At 41.6% G+C, this 21038-nt stretch overlaps 1 protein-coding gene across 3 annotated transcripts in view; it reads left to right on the forward strand.

Annotated features, from left to right (window-relative positions):
* The window catches only part of LOC122825231 (kelch-like protein 29), a 274118-nt gene that overhangs the window by 129512 nt on the left and 123568 nt on the right, over positions 1-21038 (forward strand). For all 3 annotated transcript variants that reach the window (XM_044106467.1, XM_044106470.1, XM_044106469.1), the window contains 2 exons: positions 3959-4106; positions 7536-8057. In XM_044106467.1, the coding sequence (XP_043962402.1) occupies positions 3959-4106; positions 7536-8057 (670 nt within the window). The remainder of the gene's footprint in view (positions 1-3958; positions 4107-7535; positions 8058-21038) is intronic.

Below are 21038 nucleotides of genomic sequence, written 5' to 3' on the forward strand. Positions count from 1 at the left end.
TCCAGTTTCCATCTGTTCAGTTATGACATACTTCTGGTTTATGTTTTATTTGCGTTCAAACAAATGCTTTTCTCCCATTTCCAGGTTGATGGAAAAACATAAATTCGCCTTGTGGAAGTGTTCATTATAATCTGACAGTGCATGTTGAAGAAATCGAGAAATATGGATTTTATTCAAAGCTATTTGTAATTTAAGGCCTTACATTTCAATTTACGGCATATTGAACTGGTCTATCACCCTAGTTTGTTTTCACTGAATTGAAGAAAAATGCATCGATGTACAAATTGCTGCTTTGTGTGTTTGTGTAATTCTTAGAATATTAGAAGCTCTCGGTTTTGTTGTGTTTACCACTTTATAAAAAAAGAAAATCAGGTTTGTTTTTGTGTCTGTGTTGGACCTGCTGATTGCTGATCCCAGCTTGTGAAGGAGAAATTGACCGATTCCAGAGTCTGGCCATCTCTAATCAAGAACAAAATGGACAATGAATATAAAGTTTATTCGCTGTGAATTTGGTTTTTAATTGCACCATAAAAAAGGCCATTCTTTTTCGCTAATTTTTTTTGACCCATTGATAGTTCTTCCAATATGTGGCCTATAGACAGGGAGGCTGCATATACCCCCCGAAAACATCCCCAGTCAACCTGACGACTAACACAGAATGGCTTGGCTCAACTCAAAAAAAATTATTTATCTGGCTCCCTTTCTCCTCCTCCTCCAGCGTGGGCTTTGTCAAGTCAGAGGAAACCATCTGCTGCCCGGTGATAATGGTTGGCCGGGGAGGACGGGGACTACAAATAGGGAAAGGAACTAAAATTGAGAGAAAATGGCAGCTACTGTCCCAGAACCTACAGCAAGCCTGCCATCTTAATAAAAACCTTTTCCTGATATCTCCTGGCGACTTGGGGCTTGTGTTTGCGTGCGTGGGCGTGTGTGCGTGGGTGTGTGTACACGCACACCTGTGTGTCCTGTGGATGTGTTGGCGTACGCGCTTCACTATCTAACCTTGATCATTTTTAAGTCGGGATTGTTCCTGAGCCAAGCTGATATGCTGTCAGTGTGATGCCGCTGACTAAAACCCCTTTTCTTTCCTTTCTCTCCTTTACATGATGCGCTAGATCACTTACAGATGGACCGCTTTTCAATGGAATGGATCTTTTTTCCCCCCTACCTTACCCATCACCTCATCCCCTACTGTTTTCACAAAATATGTGGGAGTATAAATGCGAGGTTTGGGACAGCAAGTGCGCTTTAATGAAACGTTGCCTGAATATAGATAAAAGTAAAGCGCACTTGGAAATGAAACATGCAAGGCGCCAAGGAGGCAGAGGAGTGAAAACATTTATTAAAACAAATAGCAGGCTAGAGAACACAGCTCTTCACACCAAATCGGTCTCCCTGTGTCTCCAGGGCTGTCAAGTGCAATTGTGCGCTTTGGGCATTCTCCGAGTGAACCATTTCAGTTTTCTCTTGTCTTTAGCTGACAGGTTGAGCTGAACAAAAAGACCTGACAGTCTGTCTCCACCTAAACCCAGCGTCATGCTCTCACTCCATCACTCTGTTTTCTGCTTTGTCTTGACGTGTTTCCTTTAGCTGCTTTTTTTTTTCCTCCCTCTTTTGCCCCCAGCTCTTACAAACTGTCAGATAACTTTGACTATAGATACGTCAAGTAAGTGACACTCATTGAGCTTGTCTGCCTTTATGAGTCTGTTCATTAGACAGCAGATGCCGCGCCGCATCTGTAGCATGTAATATATTTAAGTGCTGACGGCCCCTGTGATAAATCTCACTTAAAGCTGGGAGGGAAATGTCTTCAGAAACGGGATTGATCCAGCACATGATGTCTTGCTCAATTATTCATATTTTTTTTGTATTTTGTCACATTTAAAACCTCGAACTTAATGGGGAAGACCAAACGCACGGTGTGTAATTGTGGAGGGGAAGGGAAAACATCTGGTTTTCCATTAATTTTTTTTCAAACAGCATTCTTATAGGTGTTTGTTTTCAATTCACCTCAATTTACTCTGATTCCTCTAAATCAATTCCAGAAAAACCCATCCTCTCTTGAAGTGATCAAATTGGTAAATAGAGTCCACCTTTGTCCAAGTTCTGCATAAACATGGGGTGTTTATGAAAAAGTTTGTTGTACATCAGGAACAAAGGCCATCATGAAAACCAAGGTGCACAGCAGAAATGTCAAGCAAGAAGTTGTGAGAAGTTCAAAGCAGAGTTAGGATTTAATACAAGTATTAAAACAAAATGACCAAGAAATCACCAAAACTAATAGACCAGACAAGATCAGCATTAGTAGCCAAGAAGACAAAACACAGATGGACGAATCTGGATTACCCAAAGCTTTGAACATCTCACTTTGAACATCAATCATCTTTAAGTTAATAAGGTATGGCACAACTCCAAAAATACCAAGACATGGTTGTCCAACTAAACTGACATGGTGGGCAAAGAGACCACCAATCAAAGAAGCAACAAAGATGTTCATAACAACTTTGGAAAGTTGGGAGGATCTGTTGACAGGAAATGTATTAGTTCTGTTTAGGTCTGACCTTCTTGTAAAAGTAACAAGTAGAGAGTCAAAAGAAAACCACAGGTCCTCCCATTTGTAATTTGACACAAGCGTGTGCTGCACGACTGAGACAGACGTTCACCTTCCTACAAGAGAGTAACCCTGAACCCGTAACCGTTTCAATCAAAGTTTACTAAAGTTTACGGAATTGTTCTGTAAAGGTCCAGACCTGTACCTATCGAGAACATGTTACAAAACCTACCACGTCCAACCTTTTTAGATGCCTCACTTTTTAGATATTTTGGAGAGAAGCAACATTTCATATCAACACCTACTACTTCGTATTGGACAATCAATCAATTCCAAACAAATTGCATTAAAGTTTGTGACAAAATGTGAAAAGGTTAAAGGTTATGAATTCTTCCACAAGGCGCCTTATGAGGCTGCATAGTAATTGGCTATAAACCGAACTGTTTCGGCTGCATTCCTGCCCCGGCGCGGTCAGTCTGACAGGAGCTTTGTCGCCACGGCTGTTGGAATGCAGGATGGCGCGCCTGATGAAGTAGACGTGGGGTCGAGGGTTGGGGGAGGTCAGGAGGGGTAATGGAACTGAGGGATGGAGGCATCAGACGTGAGGACGCAGGAGGGGACTTGTGACCAGGTCCTTTCTATTAACTCAGGCTGGCCAGGGCGAAGGGGGGGAATAAGGCTTGGCTCTGCCCTCTGCCTGCCAAGTTGTTAGACCAAGCGGCCCAACTTCTGATAGGGAGAGACGAATATTGCTCAGAGGTCTGCTGGTGATTGACCCTGTGTTTTCATCAACCTGCGCTGGCCTGATAACATTTCTTACTCCCCATCTGGAGAAAAACATATGAGAAAAGGAAGGCTTAGGAAACTTTTAGCAGCCTCTTGCGAGAAAGCTTTCCAATTTCCTTTCCTCACACTTCTATGAAAAGAAACAAAAAAATGACTTGGACTCTGATTGATTTCTCTTTTATCAAAATTAATAACGTGTTAAAGAATCGCAACCTGAATGTAGTCCGCGGTCGAAAGTTAATATTTATTAACATAAAAATGAAATATTACTGTCTGCGGATACTCTTGAGGCGGTGAGCAGGACTTTTTTTTTCCTGCTTGTCCCCATTATATATAGGCTGTAATCATCGCTCACTCACTGCTAATTATACACCGCACTCCGTCATCACTGCTCACTTCCAGACCTTGAAGAACCGTTTTCACTTGGCTGCAATTTGCAAATTTCACCCAATTTTAAGGAACATATTCCATTAAAAACACATTTTGTTGATCCAAACAATTTTGGGGCGGCTGAATGAAAAAGGAGCGCTGGATAATTTGTTTTTCCTTTCGCCGCGTCTCTTCGCTCTGTTGGTGCTCGGCTCTAATCAGCGGTGTTGTTTGTGGCGCTCTCTGCTGCAGGTCTCCGGACTGTCTCCTGGAGACAACCAGACCCCAGGACTGCTGCTGGCTCCGGGAGTCAGGTGGGGACAGACGCCCATCAACCAGCTCACGCCCTGGGATACAGACGAGCCCCCTGCCAAGCAACACAGAGACGGCGAGCCCACCGGTAATGAGTCACACACACACACACGGCATTTCTGTGCAACTGACTTGAGTTTACAGAGCTTTCCAACATCAGTATGCATGTGTGCAGCACATGTATGCATGTGGGCTTTACTTGCTCATGTGCTTACACCCTTGTCAGCCCAACACAGCTACATTCACACCTGATGCTAATGAGGGATCCTGCCCTGCAAGCACTTCAGATGTTCTTCACAAGTGTACATATCTTTACATGATGCAACATAAGTAGGCAAACAATGAGCTTTTTCCCATTTTTTTTTTGTCATGGGGCAAAACATAAACATAAGAGGACTTTTTTTTTTCCAACTCAAAGCAATGCAAAATAGTGAGGTAGGAAGAAATGTATTAATTGTTTTATAGCTGTTTTTACAAATAAAATCTATTAAATGAATTGAACTCAGCACCTACTGTCATCTGACACACCACTATTGTAGTTTCTGTGACCTATGACCTGGTCAAGTTCCTCCCCAGACACAGAACAGCTAAATTTATTCTGATCTTAAATCAAACAGATTCACTTTATTTCCTTACTGTGACCTCAAAAGGCACTACATATCACTGGATTTTATTTAGGGGTATCAGAGTAGAGGAGATTAAATCCAGAGTTCTGAAATGTTTATTTGAAAATATATAAATATGTATCAAGTAATGTGTCATTTTCTTTTATGTACAATTAAAAAAAAAAAACAACTTAATTTTGTGTTGGTGTACTGGATAGATTCCCAGTAAAATCCACTGAACTCTGCAGTTTCCACAAATTAAAAAGTGAGAGAGGTGTGAATACCTTTGCAAGTGGGTATGTGAATGCAAAAATATATCTTGTGTTTGGCTCAAAAAGAGATCAAGATATTCTCATCACAGCTGTTTGCTACTTTATTGTACTTAAAAACAGGTTTGGCATTAAAAACCTGCTGAACTGACTCAGTCCTCCAAATGTAGACGTTGACCTTATTCTTCTCATCCTTCTGTAAAATCATCATCCCACCGCTGTGCACTACAGACCTGACATTAACGAGTGAAGCCAGATTCGAGGCTTTTTTTTTTCTTCCCTTTTTTTTCTTAACTTGTGCTGTAATGAATTCGCCCAGAATGGCTTTGCCCCGGAGCTGTTAATTTCCTTCCTTTGCTCTGCCGGCCTCTGCCTCCTGCTCACCACAAATGTGTCTCATTTAAGAATAATACGTGCGCCGAGCGGGATGCTGCGGAAATCCTGGCTGTACAAATTCTCACCATGGACAGCTGGTTCTCTGTGGTGGCAAACATTTGAAAACACGAAAGCCACAGTGTGTGAAACTAAAAGTGCCTTCCAATTATAATTTGATGATCTTAAATGCAAATGGGTAATGGATAAATCCTTAAAATGTTTCCCTGGCAACCGAAGGCGCGTTTCTTTGACTCAAATAAGTTCCAGGTGATTCTGTGAAAGCGGAGCTTGGCTCTGCTGTGAGCCTCCCTTTACCGGCACAGCAGCACCCCGCCCCACACCCGAGCCCCGGCTCAGAGTGGAGGAGAGTGAGATGTCGCCAACCCACCACGCTGTCACATATGACACTCGAATCCAAGCATAGTGTTGCATAGTGATTTGCGTGCGTGCGCTATTCCAAACTGTGACTGGCGTTTGCGACGGAGCCAGCTCCTCGCCACACTTCACTGAACTGTGTTGCCAGAAAACTTCTCTGCCAACTGTGCCAGAATTAATCAACGCAAGAAACTTCGCTGTGTTTCTTTTCTTTATGTTGGAAAAAAGTTTGTAATTGACAAAGTTGTTTGTTTTGTTTTTTTTTCCAACTTAAGTTTTTGGTGCTAAAATAGTTTTTTTTTTTTATTATTTATTCCAGGCTAAGGCTAAAGGAAAACTGGAGATAATTAATAGATAATAAAGAGATTTGAATCTTTTACTGTAAGTTAAAAATGCCAACTACAAATATGGAATATGTTTTAATTAATGCATTTTCTTCATGTCATTCAACTTTGTAGACAGCGACTGTAAATGTAGGTCGCTTTAGCCTTATGATTACTTTTTTGGCAGACACTAAAATCTGTTTTAATAAAAAAAAAAAATGAAGTTGGAAACGTGTAAATGTCTGAAATCTTGATCAACCATCACTGCAGCTTCATGGCCTTTGCTCAATTTGTTATTATTTTTACATATGGCACTATAAATGAACCCTTTCTCCAAGGAGACATACAAACTAAATGAAATTTAATTTGTCGCTACAGCTGATAGCTCAGTGTTATGCGAATTATAGAAGTATCCTCTCCCCTACAGAGCTCACTTTCATTCTTTTCTTTTATTCTCTGTGTGTCTTTATCACTTTTTCTTTTCCCCAGATTATTATATCAGCAGGGTTGGCAGCATAAATAATGTGGCCTTCCTTTTCTCCAGCTTTTTGCATGCTGCGATTTCGCCTTTAGCCCCTTAGCAGAGTGCTAGGCTATTTTTGGAGCTTGGACCCTGGCAGAAGGAGTCGGAGATGAAGGAGTAGGAGTGAGTGAGTTTGTGAGGGAGGGAGAAAGTATTCAGGTCCAATATGGCCAGCACACCCTCGGCATCTATCGCCTCAGGGAAGAGGAATGATTGGCTCGGAGTGTGTGGGTAAACACAGACTTGTGCATTGACGATGCCAAATGCTGCATGAAGCATGTTCTTCATGTTCAGAAAACTATTTATTGGTCTTGCTAGCAAAATCAAATCTCTTAATCTTATTACCAAGTCAACTTTGGTTGCAGATCGGTACTTTATTCAAGAATCCCCTTTATTCAGAAGTCTCAAGTCAGAAACAAACTTGATCTGACGTGGAGTAACTCACCAAGGGTGGTGGTATGGAAAGTAGTTACAGTCTGTCTCTTCCTGCAGATTTATGCATGTTGTTTGATCGAGTAACTTGTGTCTGACAATCATATCTCTGCCCTCATGGTTAGCCTTGTTTACAGTCATGTGTCATATTAAAGTCACATCTATTTATGTCTTGTCAATCAGCGAAGACTCAAAGAGCAATTTCACCTATTGTTGTTTGGTATGGATTCATTATAATACAGCTTTAGAAGTAATTTAAAAAAAAAAGAAGAAGGAGTCAGGACCTTTGGTACCCAACACCGATCATGGTTATTTAAGCAAAGATATTGTGCAAGTCTGATACTAAATTAAAGTCAATTAGTTCAGGAAAATAACACGGCAGCCTATATCACAAACATTACATGCTCTACACTGATATTGTAATTGTTCAATATTCAAGAGGAACAAACTATAGTAGAATAAAAATGAATGTTTTATCACCACAAAAATAGCATTTAAAGATCAGTGATCAGATTATTGGACATCTATATATATATATATACATATAAACTGAATAAAATGATTATTACATCTTTCCTGTTACATGGTCATTATGTTCTGCTCTCTGTTCATCAGGTCCAGCCTGGGCTGCACCAGTAGCTGCTGTAAGCCAGCAGAGTCTCCTGCCCCATTCCTATGGCCTCCCTCAACCTCCGTCCTTCAGCCACAGTGTGACGGCGCAGTCACCCATCATAGGAGTAACTCCGTCCATCCAGACACCAGTGGCCCCGCAGCATCCCCTCATGACCACCCACTTCCAGCTCACACCACAGTCGACTCAGCAGGGGCCCTCCTTGGTGCTGAGCATGCCCAGTCAGCCTCCGTACCCAGCAGCTCAGCCAACGGTTACACCGACCGCCCTCACTGCCCAAGCCAACCCAGTGGTTCATCCAAACCCTCACAGCTTGATGGGCAATGGCCACTTAGCCTCTCACTCCAGTCTCCTCCAGCCCCCTACCCTTCCTCTCACCAATGGACAGGCAGCAGTGCATGCTCAGCCTTCGCCTGCAGACAATCAGGACGCTCCCAATGGGTTGCAAATGCTGCGGACGGTTGGGAGCGGGAAGTACGAGTTCAGTGACCCGGGACACCCCAAAGGTAAGCCCGAGCTAAGTCATCTGGTGCTTTCTTTATAAAACATGTTGGATTTTGTACTTGACTTGTATGGGGTTTTTTTTTCCTCACTGATTCAGCCTGTAAACCGTACATACATTTGTTTGGTTAACAGACTGAGCTTAGGGGTGAATCCAAGCCGATGCACTTTTCATCAAATCACATAACTCTGGACTTTTTGTTAGTTTGACCTACTCTTCTATGGCGTCTTGTTGAATTGAAATATGCAGACCTGTGCCTTCTGCCTATAAACAAGAGCTGACAGCAGCCATGAACAAGGCTTTCAAACATTCGATCAATAGGTTGTCAAGATACGATTTGCAGCCATAGCGAATTTACCTCCAAACTGTACCAAGGCTGCAGAGAAAAGAGCTGTGACTAAAACCTTCTATACTCCTTATAAGCTGTTCTTTGGAGAAGGTGTTGTACTGATCCCAAACTCCTATAGCACAGCAAACATCTGTAATATTGTGCTCTGAAATTGGTTTTCACTGTGTCAGGCTAATCTTTTCTTTGCTCTTGGTAGCAATACACACAACTCCCCACCAAAGACAAGGCAGGAAGAGCTTTCAGTCCCTGCCCTCACATCTCTCTTGAAATCTTTTGAAGCCTTGTTGACTTGCGTCGCGTTTGCGAGGCTGCCTCAGAGCTCCACCTCACGTCTGAGTCTGCGAAGCCCAGAAATCAGCGTTCGCTTTAACCTTGCCATTTATGACGCCGACTGCTAGAAACAGATGTTCGCAATTCCCCAACCAATTTTCACATTTAATGAACCTTTTAATTTAGGCTTAGATTGTTTTCTTTTACCTGACTCATTTTGATCAATAAAATGGCTTCCAATGAACTCGTAGATTGCAAAAAGCAATTATTTTGAGCGGCTCTCTGTGATACATTGAAATGAGGCTGCAGGTAGAAATGGAAGTGGATAATTGGATGGGCTCATCTGCTTTTGTCCGGTTGAATACAAACTTTTGAGACACTGCAAAGCTTAATAGACTGTTAGGACCCATTTACATGTTAAAATGTATTCTCCCTGGCCGAAGATATATAGAGCCTGATTGGAATTACAGTAATTGTCGAGATCGGTTTCCCAGAGTTCCTCTTTGCCTAGCATTAAATAAATTCCAGTTGCTCTAAATCATGGTAGTAATGCAACAAACTCAGCAAAAACAGGTGAAAGGGTCAGCATCAGTTAATTAGCAGCGATAACATCTCCTCAGTAGGCTGACAGGAATCCTTTGCGGTTCTGCTGTTATCACAGTAATGCCACCCCAACCGCTCTGGCCATTCCTGCCTAACATCTCTCTTTTAATGTTCCTGCTTCTTTTATTTTTTTCTCTTTTTTTTCCCCCCAGAAGGTCCCAAATCCCAACCTACCATGTGTGTTATGTTGTCTGTTTTAAAACAAATTAACGCTGAATTTAAATGTGGCACAGATACCTTCTGTCCTGCTGCTGTGGCATCATGTTAAAATATGGAGGGAAAGCTGTGGAGAGCAAGGCCTCCTTTGTTCTGTGCAAAGTGCCAACCTTCTGTCAGGACAAAAGGACAAAGAATAGTTTGTGAGGACATGCAAAGGCTCGGAGAGATTAGACTATATAAAATACAGGTACAAACATGTAATATGAAATTGGTTTATGGAAGCATGCAAATAATATATAATCCAGACCAATACAGTACTCTTATCTTCAGGGGTGGAATATTTTTTTGTGTTTAAAGTGCTACAGTAAAACCTGTTGATAAGAAATATTGACATACAAGGCACAACAACCCCTCCATTTTTGACCAAAGGCTGCATACTGTGTTTTATTGGTTGCGTAAAAATACTTCAGCAGGATAATACAAAGTGGTGTATATTATTTTTTTTTAAAAAGTTAGATCTAAAAGGATTTTCTTTACACCCTTGACAATTTCTGTTTTTTTTTTCTTTCAGCACTGTCCTTTTAAAAATTAGATTTTGATCGGATCTATTTTTTTTCCCCTTTAGAATAACTCTGTGATAATAGTAATAGTTTTGAATGACCAAAAAATAAGGAATTTCAAGATTATCCTGAATTATGTGTTCCCCTAAATAAAACTCTGAAAAATAAAGATTTTTCAGAATTTAAAAAACAAAAATAAAATGGGGTGGCAATCACCAGTCGGATCCAATCAAGGGAAAATTAGATTTTTCAAATCTCCAATCTTGATTGGTGCAATTCTGAACCTATATCCACATTGGACCAGTTTCTGATGCGAACTTTCTGCTGCCTGAAAAGCCACTGTCCTGTTTTGCTGGTGGTGATGTTTTGGCTTATTTTACTCTCGAAATGTGCAATGTAAATTATGAAATATAGTCTTCAGGATCCTAATAAATCGCGTGTAAGCAGATGTTTCTTTTATAGATGCATCTTTCGGATTTGCCACATTTCCTCTGTTCCTCTGCCTTCTGGGTATCACCTTATTTGGAGATATTTTGGTGTTGACAGAGAGAAAATACAAGATAGCTGATTATGTGTTTTGTGCAAATATTTGGAGTGGTGACAGTTGTCTGATTGCGAGAGCAATATTACCCGAGGAGAATACTCCATGCAGTGATACTTGAGCAGCTTCAGCAGAAGACAGGAATAATTAATGGATTAAAAGGAAAATCTTCATTTTATTGTTTTGAACTTTTTATTTCTAGATGCGATGGGACATGTAGGCTTGGGAATGGTTGGGAGCTTGTTGGATTTGGAGACATAATTACTGTTATTATTATTATTATTATTATTATTATTATTATTATTATTATTATCATTGTTTTACCGCCCGTGAGGAAAATGGCAATATGCAGCTACAGAGTGTGTTAAAGTGGTTCAACAGACTCTTGACCGAGCGTTAACATGTCACCGGTTGGAAATAAGAACATGTTATATAGACAGGCATCTCACATCTGGTATTCAAAAATATCTTTGAAGCGTCTCCTGGAAATACAAGAGCAGCTGGAATAAAATACCACTGCACTTCAAATTAATAAATAAAAAAGAAGTAAACAGGGAGTTTTGCTTGCCGACTTGGTGCTGGTAACTTATTTGCTTCTGTGGCATTTTGACGGGAAAGGCCGCCGTCTCAGAGGATTGGGCCAAGCCATTTGTCTTTAACGCTGTCTCGCAACAGGCCATGTGTTTCCGTGTGTGTGCGCGCAGTTACACGGGTGCCTGGCTTCCTGGGTGTGACCGAGTGGATGTTTTGTCAGATGTCAGCCGTACAGACTTAAAGCCTAACGCCGTGGTGACAGAAATCGCAGTCCACGTTTGATTTGGCTTTGCCTTCAAAGGGAGCAATTTGTCTTTGCTCTGCATCAGTGGACACATCAAAAAGGGCGCGCTCGCCCTCTTTGTGTCCGTCTGAGTGTCTGCCTTTTTCTGTCTGTTTGTGGCATTTAGTGTATTTGCCGATGTGTGTGTATGGATTCTCACAGAGCTGCTGGAAGGCAGCTTTAACTTCCATCTCCCACTGAAACATGCCAGTCACCTGGCTGTGATCTCCCTACCTGGTTTCTCCATCCACAGCGGGGCTTTTTATAATTCCTGCCTGTCGTAGCGCACAAAAATCAAACTCCTTCTCACCGGTTGTTAATTTCCTCCCCGCCGCTCACCTCTTGCTTATTTCAGGCGCCTTTTGTTTTCCTCCAATTCTGATTTGTATCGAAACAAAAAACACAAATCTCACCAAGCCCTCTTTCTACTTAACAATCTGTCCACATCTGTGGGCTCGAGCTCCAGCTGTTCGGTCTGACACTCTCGCATTTAACGGAAATTTTGGGAATTCAAAACGAGCGCCATTGTTGTTTTAAGAGGGCAGTTGAGGGAGAAAAGGGGAGCAGGACGCAGTAGGAGGTGAGATTAGAAGAGATGGAGGCAGACAGACAATGCTCTTCTGATGGGTGGGGGAGAAAGCAACAGGGAGAGGCTGAGAGTGTGTGTCTATTGACCCAGTCATTAAAATCGATGCTTGTGCTGATGAATATCAGTCCAAGTAGGCTGGTTCCCAGCTCAGCAGGGATGAACACGTTCACTGCGAATGCGACTGAGCGCCATTTAAAAGCGTCTCGCCACCAAAAAATAACATTCATGTTGATTCAAAGTGTTTGTTCCTACAGATCTGCAGCTGTTATCCCCGTTACCCACACCAGCTGCTAGAACTCAGGGTATTTTTTTAATTTGTTTTTTATATCCTTCTCGTAGATCAACATGCACTGAGACTGGTGTTGCTAGCTGTGCTGTGTCCGGGCCTCACGCTGTCACAGTGGAAGCTGTGGCTTTCTGTGTTTTTCCCTTTTTTGTAGTTGCCTAAAAGCAAGGAGACGTACAAGTTGACGGATTTGGCTGTCATTGAAGTTTGGGGTCATAGGCGGATCTGTCGGGGCCACCTGCGGCCCTACTGAGCATGTGCCGCAGCGCCACGCCTCTCCTCTCATGTCAATCGTCTTTTTAACGCTTCTTTACTTGTGAGGCTTTCTTTCCTGTTTCATCTCTCTCCCTTCCTCTTACACACAAACACAACCCATACACACACACACAATGAGCATCTAAAATCACATGACAAAACTCAGATGAGTGTCCACCACACACACACACCCACACACACACACACACCTTTGGACTGCAGCACAATCTAGTCCAGCCACGTCGTACAACAAGCAGCAGCACCCAGCCTCCTCTCCGCCCAGGAAGTTCATCTTCCAGTCAGCTCACATCAACCTTCATCTGGGGACCAAGCCGCTCCGGAGCTGCTAGTGAATGCAATTAAGATGTCTTGCTGAGTTAAGATCAGAGTTTTACTTTGCCACGGTGAGATTGGCACAGCCTCACATCGCCGGCGCGGAGCACACCCCTGCTTGGCTGCGACTGTCCGTCCCTCTTATCTGCCGTCTTCATACTTCGGCCCCTGCAAGATTTTTAATTACACATTTGTGTTTGTTTACTTTTGGGGGTGAACACATTGACACAGCTGCAGCACTGTTTGTGTGCACGTTGGTTCTGATTACTTGTGCAGTCGTTCTACAAAGGGAGGGACTTTCTGGGTGATCAAATTAGTGACGCGGCCTCTTTTTATGAGGCCAGGCTTTCTCCGCCGGCGCCTGAGAAACTGTCACAACGGTTTTTCACATTGGATCTTCTTACAACCTCTAATTGTCAATCAAATTTGTGGAATAATATGTGATTTGTGGTAGTGCTAGTAAGTGAAGGGGATAGAGATGTTTCATTAGTTTTTTTGTAAGACGAGCAACAAAAAGAAATTCATTGTTTAAAGAAAACAATAAGAAGTTCTGTGTGCAGTTTGCTATAAGGAACAGAGCAAAACATGTGAAAGAAAACATGCTCTAGTTAGATGAGACCAGAATTAACTGTCAAACTTTACATGTAAATGACTAGAAAATTAACACTGTAACATTTTAAAGACGTCTTACCCATGTGGAGAGTCATGGCAGAAATTATTTTCTTCAGTAGAGATGAGAAACCTGGTGAGGTTTCCACAAACAGAAACTGGGATGGAGTTTCATGTTCCAGCAGAGCAAAGAGCCCATCATAAAGCCAGAGTTACACTGGAACTGTCCAGCTCAAAGCATATGTATATGTGCTGCAGTGGCCTAGTCAAAGTCCAGAACCTAATCCAATAAAAAAAACAAAAAAAAAACGTGCTGGGTCTTAATCTGTTGTTGTTCACAGATACTCTCCATCCAAACTGCCAGAACGTGAGCTGGTTCATAAAGGAGAATAAGTAAAGTTTAAGTCTCAGATGGACGAAGAGGGTGGAATTAAAAAGTTTCAGCTCCAACTGCAGTAAGTTTTGACTCTGCAGGCTTTTACAAACTGTTTTCAGATATTTTGTTTACATTTTTTATTGATTTAATAAAGACAAAACACAAATAATCTTCCTACCACTTCAGAGTTAGTCTTTACTTAGATTAAATAGATTATATAGACCATAGGTGTACATAATCTCAATAAATGCATGAAGTTTATGATTCCTACTTAAGATTTAAAAAAGTCCAAGGGGCATGAAGACTTTCGCAGTGGTTCGTGTGGACGTGATAAAACGAGGGATTTTGTGCAGCCTGCTTGATAAAACCTCTCAATCAGTCGCAGTCAGTGACAGACGTTAGTTCACTCTGCATTGTCTGCAGAGGCTCCGTCCTCAACCTCAGGCTTAAGCTATTAGAAGTACTGATGTGCAAATATTTATTTTTATTTAACCACTAGAATATAGTGCTAGTGTGACAGGCCAGTTATTAAAAACACAGCCACAGTTTGTGATAGCCACAGAGAGACCATTAATCACAGCGAGCACATTAATTAAACCTTCCCCTTTTCTTTCTCTGCCCCCTTCTCTCTGTCTCCGTCTCTCCTCTGCTGGAGCACGCAGACTCTTGACTACATCCTTACTGCCAATTATTTTTGAAATAAGTGAAACTTTCACTGAGACAAATGGAAGCTAAATATGTTGTAAGACATGCAGTAGAAGGTTGTTTTTTTTCTTTTCTTCCCCTAGCCCCACCTTTTTTTTCTCCTTCATAAAATTTCCAACATGCTGACTCAGATCAGCATGCGTAGAATAAGCAGTGGCAAATTAATTAGAATCACTGTGGTGTTGTGCTGGGCGATTATCTTAAAGCTATCCACATCAGGATTAGCCAAAGCAGAACTGGGGTTATTATGAATCCAAAACAGGCTTACCTCGGGATAGAAAATGCACTGATGTGAACATGTTTTGTTCTTTTTTTCTTCCTCCTCTTTCCTTTCCCTCTCATGACACTCCTTAATTTGAGTTAGCTCTTGTGGAAACGAATTCACCATCCTCTGGGAGCGTCGGAAATTATTAATGAGGTTGAAATATATTCCAATCAGTCTGGACTCTGTATGTGCAGGTAATTCTCTAAAAATTAATATGTGCAATGCTGCGGCGACATGTAACCTTCGCACACAGGTCCACATGGGGCCCCACATATTGACGACATTGAGTCAAACATCTCATTTCAGGACAGCAGGTGCAGAGCGCTCGCGTGGCCAGAAGCTACCTGACACCGCGTCTTTAACTTTGTTTCGGATGGCATCTGCTGAGACGTCCTAGCGAACGCATCCTCCGCGTTTCAGGGGACAAATAAAAGGAGGAGGAAGAGAGAGACAGAGAGAGAGGAGAAACAGGAGGTCGGCAGCAGCGGAGTGTCACAAGCAGTGGGAAGGAAAGCCGCACGCCCTCCTTCTATCTCGTGCTCATTATCGTATTTTAAAGGACCGGAGCCCCGCCAGCCGCTCCATACATTGTGTCCTCCCCTCCCTCCTCAGTTAATTTAAGGACAGCAGATAGCTCATTAAGATTGATCATTCCTCGTCCACCTACTCCATGCAGAACCCGGCACTGCCTCCATTAATCACCGGGATTTCGAGATAAAGCTCGGTGGCATTGTAGGGCCCGGAGCCTGACAGCCCGGCCGCTTTATGCATAATCACAGGCGCGGCGCTGCGCGGCCCTGGAGCAGCCGCCCGCCATTCTGCCTCGCAAAAATGGTCACCACATCTTCACCTCTTTCCAATCCGTCATGTCGTCACCTGTCACTCCAACACAACCTATTTGATGCAGTTTCCCTTCGTTTAATCGTCCGTACGCTTGACACCATCTTAGACTCCCCAAACTTCCTAGTTTATGCGTTTGTATTTTACTTTATTTTTTTTACCCTGCCTGTTAACTAATTCATGCCTTTCCATCTTTCCCTGCAGACTTGTTTTACAGTAACTGTCCAGACACACATTCCTTTTCAACAACTACACAATTATAATAATAAAACATAATTCTAGGCCAATTAGGAGTTTCAAATGATGGATTTCACAAATTACACTGTTTAAAACGTCTTCTAAATAGCCTATTAGTTTCCACATTAGTGAACATCATCGATGTGTAAGGACCTACACAGAATCACAGTCAATAGCCAAAAGGAAACAACTTTTACTTTTACTGTACTGGATGAGCAACTGGATTCCTGCTTGGGATTCTGAAGCATCCTCATCCAGTCTGAAAGACTTGTTCCATCAGTAATACATAAGATATGTCTGATATATTTGCATTCCTTATTTTCTGTAAATGTCCGCCACTCTTATGCTAACAGTGGCGCCCCAACTCGGAATGTAACATTCTAGCAAAGCAGTCAAATCAAATTCCGATTCCCCGTTATTGACATTAAACACTGCGTGAGTGTATAATAACTCTGAAAGACTTCATCTCATGATTTCTCTAGTTGCTCTGTTCGAAGCATCTTACACAGGCCACCTCACTGTTTATGTTGGAATCAATAGCGCGCCATAGCTCATGTTTATCAGCTTCAGACGGGTGAGGCTTTGTGGTTTGAATTCACCTCTCACATGTCCGTCTACTTGGTGATCAGTCTGTGGGAGATGCAGGTCCTGTGAGGATATGTGGACGTCTATTGAAAATTAAATCTGACCCCTCCTGTCTGCTCCGGGCCTCTGTCCAGAAACATCCAGTGTGTTCTCCCCGAGCGGTCTTACTGCCGCCATGAAGAACACGAGTAAAAATAACTGAATAGGGCTGCGCAGTGCGTCGCAAATTGATCAGTGTTGTGCGTCTAAATTAGATTTCTATCCAAGAAGCAAAAATATCCTACAAATCCTATTTTTCTCACTTATTTTAGTTAAATTTGCTCTTGTTCTGCATAATTAGGACCTACTAACTGGATGGTTTGATTTCCTGTTTATCAGCCTTTCATTTAGATCAAAAGACTAAAGTGTATTTTTCTCTCATTTTGACTCTTTGAAAAGATTTTAGTCTCAGCGACTCTCTCATTGCCCTTACAGTCATAAAGCATAAAGATAATAAAAAGTATTAATTAGAATGCGCAGCCGAAGACAAGGTTGTATCCTTGAGTCAGAAATAATTTGACATTCTTTTGTCTGAATTATTTCTAAGCAGCCCTCAAATTTTATTTTAATTTAAATTGTTTTTGTCATCTGTTTCAGACTGAACTTGTAGTTTTGGATTTTTTTGTTTTTCGCATTTAATTTTACAGATTTATATTTTATTTAAATGTTTTTTTTTTTGTTTTTTTTGCCGGATGCTGTGTTGGATCTGAAACAAACACCCTTAAACTCTGATTTTATGTTGTTTTTCCAAGACAGGTAAATGTGTAAACCTCCCAAATTTACTCTTGAATTGTTGCAGATTTATCATGTTTTGTGTTTTTTCTTTTTTAAGACCATAAAACCAGTTTATGATTTCATAATTTGGTAATCTATATGTGGCTCACAATCCCCTGCCTCCAGAAATATACATATCTAACAAGACACTGAACCTTTGATGATCATGAAAAGATGCTGTAAAGATTTCCACTGCTATTAGTAGTAATAATGTGAAATCAGAGCAGGAGAGTTGGGGCAAAGCTGGCGCAGTTTGGTGAGCAATTACAAGTTAACACAAAAAGGCAAGACAGCCACATGTATTCACAATTACACCCACAAAGAGTTTAGTCACTAATTAACCGAACATGGATGTGTTTAAACTGTGGATAGAAGCTGAGACAACTGGAAAAAAAATCTGCAACAGGAACTGGGGAAACATGCAAACTTGTTTTATTTTACGTTGAATCTTGTTCCTCAAAGCTTGACCATGCTGCAAGTTATTTAAGAGGCTTAAAAGGCAAACTGGACATTCTGAGCGGTGACACTTTTGCACATTTAGGTTAGGTCAGACGTTTACATACATCAGCAGGAATGTCGTAGTAATTTGGGACTATTATTGGCTTGTTTTAACTGTTTTGGAACATAGTGGAACAAAGACGCAACCTAAAAATTCAACAATTTCTAGGAACTGGGATTGGGTTCACATCTTGTAATTTATTTAGGATACGGGGTCAGACTTCTGCTCAAACATCTACGTATATCTCAGTTCATATTTGGATAAATGTCCCTGAAAATTTGATCGCACGTTTTACAAGAAATGATGAATTTGAAGATAGTTCTCTGTTTTCATTGGTCTACCAATTTTGTGCAACACATCAGTCCTCTCAGCTGTCAAACAGCTTCTAATGTAAAGCGTTGTGATTGGTCGGCATGCCTAGAAAAGCCCTATATTAATTCCTTCCATTTAAACACTTTAATCAATGTGGTGAATAAGTTAAATAACTTTTGTTTCCTCACACCGTTTAACTTTACTTAAGAAGGCATTAGATTAGTTCATAGGGGGAGCGCGAAACCTCAGTGATGTCTGAAGTTATTAGTTTTGGAATCAGGATTTGTTTCTTGGGCTGCAACATTTTAGTCACTGGAAATGTGACTAGGCCTGTCACGATAACAAGTTTTGCTGGTCGATAAATCATTCCAGATGTTGATGCGATCAACAATAGTATGGTTATTTTGAGACCATGTTCAAGTAAGATAATAGTAATGGCATAATAATGCAAGAACATCAGTAAACTTCAAATTGTAATGAACATTTAACACTGGAACTGGAAGGCATTTTTAATACCCAAAATAAATAAACAAAACAGCAGATGAAATGAATTTTGAAGTCTTTGTAGACAAAATCCTCCCTTAAAAAAAGGCTACTTGAGTGCAAAACACAAAACTTGAAAACTGTTTTTGTCCAGTTTTTGGTAGAAAGAGAGAGAAAAAAGAGAAACAATAAATTATGCCTGTGAAATTGAGTTTGCTTTAAATTTGTCATCCGATTAATTGATTATTGTGAGAGGTCTAGATGTGACACTCACATCACTGCAAAAAGTGGTGCTGGAGTTCCAGTGGCTTTAGCCTTGGTGTTTCTGATGTTCTGCTGTTGTTCCTGACCAACTTAATCTTTTCGGTTTGAGCCTTATTTTGAGTCATATTGTTGAATTTTGACAAAACTGAATGTGCTTGTAGAAAAATGATGCCGTGCGTGCTTTAAAACCGGCTATGAAAAGAGGAAAAAAAGGCAGTTTTCTTAAACAGTAATGCTGAGAATTTACTGACATTCTCAACAGCCAATTCATTGGCAAGAATCCAACCAATTTAAGTTTAGTCTATTCATATTGTACCAATACACAACACATGCTGTAGCCTAGAGGACGAAGAGCAGCACAGTTAGTCACAGTAAAAGCTCAGCCAGTGTCTATGTTTAGGGCAGAGACGGGGTTAAAAACCTAAAGACGGGGTCAAGTGTAACATCTCTAGGAAGAGAATGTGAAGTTGTGGCCAGCTCCGCCGATGGTCCCCTCCTGAAGGGTGTCGCAGCTGAACACAACGTAGAGCCAGGTGTAGCACAAAGAGGAAAAAATAAATAAACTGAGAGCATGAAGTTAAAAGTTGAAATCTCAGCAAGGTTTACACTTTCTCATCAGGAAAAAAATGGTTTAAAAAAAAAAAAGAAAAGAAAAAGTCCAGTATGTAATGTGCAAGACATGCTGAAACAAAATAAACCTGGATCTGGAACGCTTTGCGCCAGTGGTGATCTGACGTAACGTAACGGGACGGACTGCTGTGAGCTGCATACCGAAGCCTTGAACTACCCCGGAATAGGTTATCAGCTTTGTTAGCAGAGCAGATGTTGCGAGGAAGGTAGTCAGTAGTGGGTTCTTTTTTTTCTTTCTTTTTTTTTTAATCTAATGAGAAGTCATAATTGCAACACAGAGAGAACTTGTAATTGAAACAGCAGCAGATGCTCTGCAACATCACAGCCTAAAAAAAGGGGGAATAAAAAAAAAGAAAAAGGAAAATCAAAGTACCAGCAGCGTGCTAATGTCGACGCCATGCTCACTTTATCCGAGTGGATTGCCTAACTTTTCTCTACCTAGAAACTTTTAAATGGGTTTGATAATGCACGCAGGGCATCTAATAAATACTAATGACAGGACCAGACATTAGCGAGAACCGCTGCCCTCTCCGACTCATTATTCCACAGAGTTAGCAACAGGCTTTGCATGTGAAGAGACATAATTCTCCCGTGACTTAGATAAATGATAATGGTCTGCACTGCAATCAAGTGATCTTTGTTGGCTAGTAGTGCTCTCCTTAAGCCTGATAGCCTTCTTCAGCCATAAGGATGAGGTGCTGAAACAGCAACGTGCCGTTGCTTCTATTAGATTCGTCGAAAGTGTTTCTTTTCTAAAAGCTGCGACTCTTACATGGTTGAGTATTATTGTCATTATGCCGCACCCAGGTCTCTGATACAGCCACTGTTTTCTTATGTACGGCCTTGCTCTGCTCTGAAGGCTAAAAAAGTATTATATTAGAGATTAAAACTTAGATTACAACTTCACAAGGACACACCAGCAATACATAAGCACTGAAGCATGCTGTGCACAATCAGAATTTGTGGGGCCTTCTAGTCACCTAACAGATTGTTTTCTATCCCTGGAGAGAAAAGGTGGAAGGGAGGGAGGAGCGAATTGAAGGAGGGAAGAATGGAGGAAAGAAGCAAAGATGGGAGAGTGGAGGTGGGGGTGGGGGTGGGGGTGATAAAAAGCAAAGATTACTCGCCTGATTCCACTCTGTAGGCTGTGGAAGCTCATCCCAGGCGTGCAGTCTGCCGAGAAGACTCCCACATACCTTCTAACCCCTCTACTAACCTTTCTGCTCGAGCTGCTATGACTTTCACAATGTTACACAGTAAACACATATCCTCTGTCTTCAGGGGAAGATGTGACATTTATCTTAAGCTGCTCTGGTGACATGGGATTTTCTCTTTCTTGTAGCTTTTTTTGGTGTTTTTTGGGGGTGTGGGGGTTGCAGGGATGAAGAGTACAGGTGGCTTGACCTCCTTACGGTTTAGGGCAACCTGGAAGGTAACGCAGTCACCAGAGCGTAAAGCCAGAGTGGAGCGTCCACAAGCCAGACTCATAAACAGCTCCAAGGTGAAAGACGAGCTGGGCAGCAAGCTGACATTCTCTCACACCATGTTTCATGGATGCCAGTACGTGCCTCAGTCCGAAGGCCGAGCGAGAAGGCCCAACACAGC

The sequence above is a fragment of the Gambusia affinis genome, linkage group LG22, assembly GCF_019740435.1.
Source record: "Gambusia affinis linkage group LG22, SWU_Gaff_1.0, whole genome shotgun sequence".
In the NCBI taxonomy this organism is placed as follows: Eukaryota; Metazoa; Chordata; class Actinopteri; order Cyprinodontiformes; family Poeciliidae; genus Gambusia; species Gambusia affinis.